Here is a 7,366-nt window from a genome sequence, read left to right on the forward strand (position 1 = left end):
CCCATATTAAACTATAGCTTCACATCATACCACTCAAAGTCCCAGGAGACTGTTTAAGCATAAATGGAAATCCTCCTTCATATGGAATTATATTTCAACAGGACTGAGTATACCACATTAGCACATTGTATTTATTTATTTCCATGTCTTTCCCCCTGTTTAGACTGGGAGTTTTTTGAGACCACGCACAGTATCTTACTTCTCTCTTCTCCCACAGTACATAGTTTAGTGCTTATCATACAGTATTGTGAATAGGTATTTGTTGAATGAATGAGAAATCAAAGAGTTGAGTGAGTAAAAGAATATTACTAACTATGGGGAAGAAAACAGAAGCAATGAGACAAGAGAAAATCATGCTTAGAGAGGACAGTCTCATTAATGAAAGACAATGACAGATGAGACAGATCAGAGATAGAAAATATTTTATTGTATCCAGAATCTCTCTCCAGGATCAGTTATAGAGAAATCACTATCGGAAACGTTGCAATAGTACAGTAGACAGCTAAAAATAGGTGACCTCCTCCTGGGAGGAAGGCTTCCACTGGGCTAAAAGATGAACACAGAGCTTCAAATCTGTCTCTGAAAGGTCAAAACTGATGCAAGTTTGCACTGTGGTTGTCTTTCTTTCCTCCAGGTACCTAAATATCTCATGCAGAAAAAAACAGAAGAATTCTTCATTAGTCATGCTCATGGGAATGATATCCCTAAAGGCACAGAAACTCAAAATGCTTCCGCTGCACTATCTAAGTCTACTTTACTAATCTCTGGTGATGAAATAACACAACCGTGTCTTCTGGACGCCTGGTAAGTGGTTCCATCTCTCTGTCCTTTATGGGAGCAAAGCTTCTGACTTCATCTGTCATTCAAGAAAGAATCTGCATTGGAGAAATCTGACTCTTCTTTGATCATTTCAAGGTGAAGCACAGAATCTTCACAGGTACTGGGGTAATGTGTTAGGGCTTAAGGTATCCCTTTTGTTGGTGTTAGCTTGAGAAGTGTAACAAGATATACACATAAAGAAAGAAAGATCATACAAAGCTTTGCCTATTTAAAAAGCCTGAGTGGAATTAGATAGTGGTCCAGTAAAATATCTTTTTTCTACTATCTGTCACCTCTGATATTAGAACTTAATCATGGTGCTTCCCTGTCCTGGCAACATCTTCCCTTCTTTCCCTGCAACTTCTTTCTCTATAATTTTTAGAGAAATCAGGTTTTTCACTTTCATCCATATATGTACATATATATATATATGTATACGTATATATACAGTATTTTTATTAGAGAGGTTGTGAAAGTATAAAGCAAGCATGCAAATGTGAAGAATTCCCTTACAGCACTTCCATAGTACCACCTTACATTGTTGTAAAACATCTGTTACAGATTGTGTTAATAATAGGGGCTATGGAAAAAAATAAATCAAAGTACACTATAGACCATAATTAGTGGTAATAGTCTGATGATGTTATCTCTTCCATTTTTTTGTTAGTTACTCAACAAACATTTATTCATCAAATACTTCATGGTATGCACTAAATATTATTCTGGGAGCAAAGAGATGAACAACACTTTGTTCCTACATTAAAGAGATTATATCTAAATGGGTTTAAAAAAGTAGAAATGAGTACATGGTGTATCCTGAGGTGGTTAATTTGAACTCATCCTGTGGAGGATAGTGAAGCTTCACAAGGGACCTGGTAACTGTACTGAGGCTTGAAGGAGGAAGTGGAGTAATTCCAAGAGGTGAAAGGTATAGAAGCACACCCAGAACAAATGATAAGGACAGGATGCTGGGATCAAAGTAACCATAAGATGTGGGTAGGTTTTAGCAATAGTTGTTAATATCTGTGAACAATGAGAGACAGGAGATGACAAGTGGAACATGAGTCTTGGTAGATTGGCAGTAACCAGATAACAGAGATCCTTGTGTTTTGTTCACAAGAGGGATATTTATGTTTAAAGTTATTGGAGAGTCATTGTGGGGTTTAGAGAAGTTCACGAAATGGCTTCCTCATTACAAAGTTCACTCTGGGTCATTGTGACTATTCCTCTTCTCAAATCCCTGGAGAGATGATTAGCAGTGGAAATAACACAGTGGATGTGAGAAATGTGTGGGAGTGAAACTGTGTGGGGTTGAATAACAATGTATAGAATAATTCACTATTATTTCTTTTGCATTTCACCAATAATTATGCTTGTTATTATGTTTAGTATGTTTACTAAAATTGATGAACACATACTGAAGCATTGCTACTAAAGATGGACTACAGATTACATTTTAGTTCGTACTTTGTCCCATGGAATTTTGTAAGTTATGACAAAATATATAATGGTCTGTATCTGTCACTACAGTGTCATGCACGACAAATCCAATGACCTGATTATACCTATATTATACCTATTATTCCCTCTGGCATCCCTCATAACTTCTGGCAGCCACTGCCTTTACATCAATGATAAGAGTTCTTCCATTGTTATAATAATATTGTCCATAGTCAAATAATAAATTTTGCTTTTTAATTCTGGGACATCTAGGGCTTCTCTGTTGAAATACTAAGGAAATACATGCCCAATTACACATATGAATACATATTTCTACATGCAATTCTCTTGATCTATATTGACCTACACGTGCATTCATACTGATGTATCTACCTCTAAATCATTATTACAGAGAAAAGTCTAGCCTCCCTTCTTTGCTTAGCTGTAAACTTCCACTCCACAGTTGGAAGCATATTCCCTCATCTGCAACCCATTTGCTTCTTTGATTGACACAGACACAGAAGTAAAAGAACTGTTAACCCATACTCCAGTGGGATATAATTTATCAACTAGAGTGCAGGGCTTATGTACAGTGTGCATTGACTTCATTTTGCATATGCTATTCATATCCAGTATTACTTCTTTCAGCACCTTTCTCACATCCCCTGAAGAGAGGGCATGCCATCCATTGTAATACAGTTAGATGGTTTTGAATATTTTGCATGCCATCTTGGGATTCCCTTAAACTTCTAAAAGAATTTTTAATTTGTATTCATCGGTTTTCACTCTTTGTGTTACAATGCATAATGTCATGTGTCTACAATTACAGTGTTATACACAATACTTTCACTGCTCTAAAAAAACCACCTGTACTTCATGTATTCATCACATCTCCCCTTTCATTAAACCCTGTCAACAAGTGATCATTGATTAGTCTGGGTTATTTTGTCTTATCCAGAGGGGAATTTGTATCTTGGTTTATATCATATCTATGTAATGTTTTTACCTTCGTTTACTTCAGTTTGCTGCAGTCATTTGGGATTCATCCTCCCGTTTGTGGATAGATGGAATATTTCTTTTTTAACTCTGAATATATTGCCTTGTATAGGTATAGCACACTGTTTATTCACCTATAGAATGACTTCTTGGTTGCTAACAGATTTTGGAGTTTATGAATATGTCTGCTAGAAACATCCACTGATGGCTGTTTGTGTGGACTTAAGTTTTCACATAAGCCACATATGTACCTAAGAGCACAATTGCAGAATTGTATGGTAAGATGATACTTAGTATTACAAGAAACAGTTCAACTGTCTTCTGCTTCTACCATTTTGTATTCTCACTAATAATGAACAAGAGACTATATTGTGCCACATCCTTACAAGCAATTGTTATTTTTAGTGTTCAGGTTTTTAACTATCCTAATAAGCATGTGGTGAAATATTATGGTGGTTTCAAATTTGCAATTTCCTAATGCCAAATGTTGTTGGGCCTCTTTTTTTTATGTGTAATGTGCCAACATTATATCTTGTTGGTGAGGATTCTGTTCAGTACTTTTGCCAATTTTTAAATTGTGTATTTGCTTTCTTGCTGTTGGGTGATAAGAGGTATTTATATTTTTAAATACAAAGCAGTTATCAGATATGTGTTCTTTCAGTATTTTCCCCAATGCTGTTGATTTTCTTTTCATTCCCTTATCAATTATTTTAGAGAGTAGCAGTTTTATATTTCAATAAAGCCAAAGTTACACATTTTCTTCTCTATTTTCATGATTTGGCTATTGGATCAAAACTCTCATCTCCAAACCCTGGTCCCTAGATTTTCTTGTATATCTTATTCCAGAAATTTTATACTTTTCATTTGACTTAAAAATGTATGATTGATATTGACCACATTTTTTTCAGTAAAATTTGGTAATATTAATTTCATGTAAATGTGGTGGTACCATTACCAATAAACATTATTTCAACCTTTTTCATCAAAGGGTACAAAATTATTGGTTAAAAGATATGTTTAATAAAATAAATTCTAAGAGAATTTGTAGTGGAAAATATTGCCATGAATATATATGTCCAATTATGTACAAGGATAGCTAGTCGCCAAAATTAGTAAGGAGAAGTAGGAAAATTTGTTTTCTCTGACATTTTCCATTAAAGTACACTAGATCTCCCCCCCCCCTCTCTCTCTCTATATATATATATGAAGAATTAATGATTTTAATATATATGATCCATAGAATTTATGGTCATTTGTGGGTCATTGTTTGTGGCTATATTCTCATTGTTCTGGTCTCTTTTAGTAGTTTCATCTGGTACATGGAAAACCAAACACATGTTTTAGAATTTGTCCTCCTTGGTCTCTCAGATGATACTGAATTGCAACTTCTCATCTTTGGATTGTTCCTGTCCATGTACCTGCTCATCATATTTGGGAACCTGCTCATCATCTTGGCCACCATCACTGACTCCCACCTTCACACACCCATGTACTTCTTCCTCTCCAATCTCTCTTTTACAGATATCTGTTTTACCTCTACCACTGTCCCAAAGATGCTACTGAACATCCAGACAAAGAACAAAACTATAACTTATGAAAACTGCCTCAGCCAGATGTTTTTTTTCATGCTATTTGGGCAATTAGAAATCTCCCTCTTGACTGCAATGGCTTACGACCGCTTTGTGGCCATCTGTCACCCTCTGCACTACACAGTCATCATGAAACCCCGGGTCTGTGGCCTCCTGCTGCTGACATCCTGGTTATTGAGTGTTTTCGTCTCCCTTTTGCATGACTTAATGGTTTTGCGATTGTCTTTTTGTACAGAGTTGGAAATGCCCCAGTTTTTCTGTGAACTTAATCAGGTCTTCCAACTTGCTTGTTCTGACACTTTCCTCAATATACTAGTGCTGTACTTTGAAAGTGGGTTTCTCACTGTTATTCCACTCATTGGCATCCTTTTCTCTTATTCTAAGATTGCATCCTCCATTTTGAGAATTTCAACAATGGAGGGCAAGTATAAAGCTTTATCAACTTGTGGGTCTCACCTCTCGGTAGTTACCTTGTTTTATAGCACAGGGCTTGGAGTATATCTTAGCTCTGCTGCTACCCAAAACTCAAGGTCAATTGCAATAGCTTCAGTGATGTACATGGTGGTCACTCCCATGTTGAACCCCTTTATCTACAGTCTTAGGAACAAGGACATAAAGAAAGGCTTAAAAAACCTGAGAAACATTCTCTCTATAAAAGGACTCTTTGTGTAAAGTTTACAAAAATGTTCATAACACAGAGGTCATGCACTGGGAGGTCTAAATCTAGAAACTTTGTAAGTGACCAGAGAGATAATCTGTTATTTACCTAATTTTCAGGATTCAATTTCTTTAATTTTTATATATCAAGGACACCTGTTTCTTCTGAATTATTTTACATCCTGAGATCTCTCATTGTTTTCCCTGGAATCAGTATTGAAGGCAGAAACTGTTGCTTGGACATTCAGCAGTAAAATATTTAGCAAAGATACTTTCATACATATACAATTATTGCAGGTTCTGGAGGGATGAAGGTGTACTGAAGTCACTACAAGATGAAAGCAACTCATTGTATTATATGATTTTGTGAAAAATAGTCTTATACCACAGGCTGTGGAGCAGTTTCCAGAATTTTCATTCATTCACCCCAGAGAGATATCCCATCCTGAAATGGAGACATCATCTGATTTGGTTTACAATAATCACATTCCAACTCCAATTTGCTTCTTTCTTCTGCTCATTTCCAATGATACAATAAGTGAAATTGTTCTCTATTTAACAGTCCCTGATTCTTCAAAATCGATGGTCTCAATAATTTCTGTGATTCTTCCAGGAATTTAGGATTGCCCTTTAAAAATAATTTTCATAGGTAGAGGAAATTTCCAGGAAATTTCTCTTGGCACTTTCTATAAAAACAGTGCACATTTACGGATCATAAAAGGCAATATACAAGCTTTCCCCATTTACAACTCTGTTTTCTTCAATTATTTAACCCAGATAGTAAGACATAACTTCGGGTTTTTATGTAGATCTACTTTGTTCTTTGGGAGAAAGACTACGGTCAATGCTTCATCCATCTCTTGACTCAAGGACCATCACTACGACTGGCAAATCAGAATTCCATTTTGGGATTTTTGATTGCTCTGAGCTGGGGGCAATGTTTGGGGAAAAATTTTGTATTCACTTCATATTATTTGGGAAACCTATGAATTCAGTCTCATTTTTGTAATTTATTAGCTCACAGGTTCAGGCTCTGCTTTTAAGTCATATCCACATCAGAACTGCAATATTCAAAAAAGGATATTTCATTCATGCAGGCTTATAAAATTTCTTTGTTTTGATTTCACCATAATCTGAGAATTAAAAATCTTCAACTTGTCATCTCTGTCTGGAAGTATCTCCTGTGCAAGTAAAAGACCCAGCTCACTCCACATTTCTTGAATCATGTGTCCCAGCAAAATAAACTATCACATAAACCAGTTTTTCAAAATCTTTCTTAGGCACTGTCTTTAGAGGTCACTGCAAACAATAGAGAATGATTAAGTTAGACATCTTGCTTTTTAATATGTCCAAGACAGATATGATGTGAGGAATATGCACCACCTGAATAAATCCTCTGACCAGGGAAACCATGTTATAAGGCCATCTGGGTGTTAGCTCACTCCTACCCTTTTTAAAACAGGTAATGCAGATTCACCATGGGTCCCACCAATTTGGTTGAAAAGTGAGAGTACTGTGAAAGTATTTCCCTCACATTTAGGAAAAATAGATTTTTGGGGGGAATGAGTGAGCTTTCCTTTTATTTCCTTTTTGGCTTTTACTTTGAAGTTTTAAATTTTACACTGCAGGCTGTAGACTTGACAGGCTGCAAGCAGGTGAAGAACCAATGGAAATAGTTTGAAAAAAAAATCCTGTGCTACTAAACAGGCTTCTCAATGCATCACTGTGCGCCACAGAACAGGCAGGAGAAGGTAGGAAGGAAATGTTTTACCTGCCACTGCAGCTTTAATATAAAGTTGATGTCTCTTTGGACTTGCAAATTGTTTCTATGCAGTTTAATTTATTTTCCTTTAATCAAATAAACA

The 7,366-nt window shown here is 35.9% G+C and overlaps 1 protein-coding gene across 1 annotated transcript; it reads left to right on the forward strand.

Annotated features, from left to right (window-relative positions):
* The first annotated feature begins 4,574 nt into the window (after positions 1 to 4,574).
* On the forward strand, positions 4,575 to 5,516 carry LOC131276932 (olfactory receptor 7A17-like). Its single transcript, XM_058290554.2, has one exon. The coding sequence runs from the start codon at positions 4,575 to 4,577 to the stop codon at positions 5,514 to 5,516; it is 942 nt and encodes a 313-aa protein (XP_058146537.2).
* Positions 5,517 to 7,366: the final 1,850 nt, after the last annotated feature.

This window comes from Dasypus novemcinctus, chromosome 30 (assembly GCF_030445035.2).
Source record: "Dasypus novemcinctus isolate mDasNov1 chromosome 30, mDasNov1.1.hap2, whole genome shotgun sequence".
NCBI classification, from domain to species: Eukaryota; Metazoa; Chordata; class Mammalia; order Cingulata; family Dasypodidae; genus Dasypus; species Dasypus novemcinctus.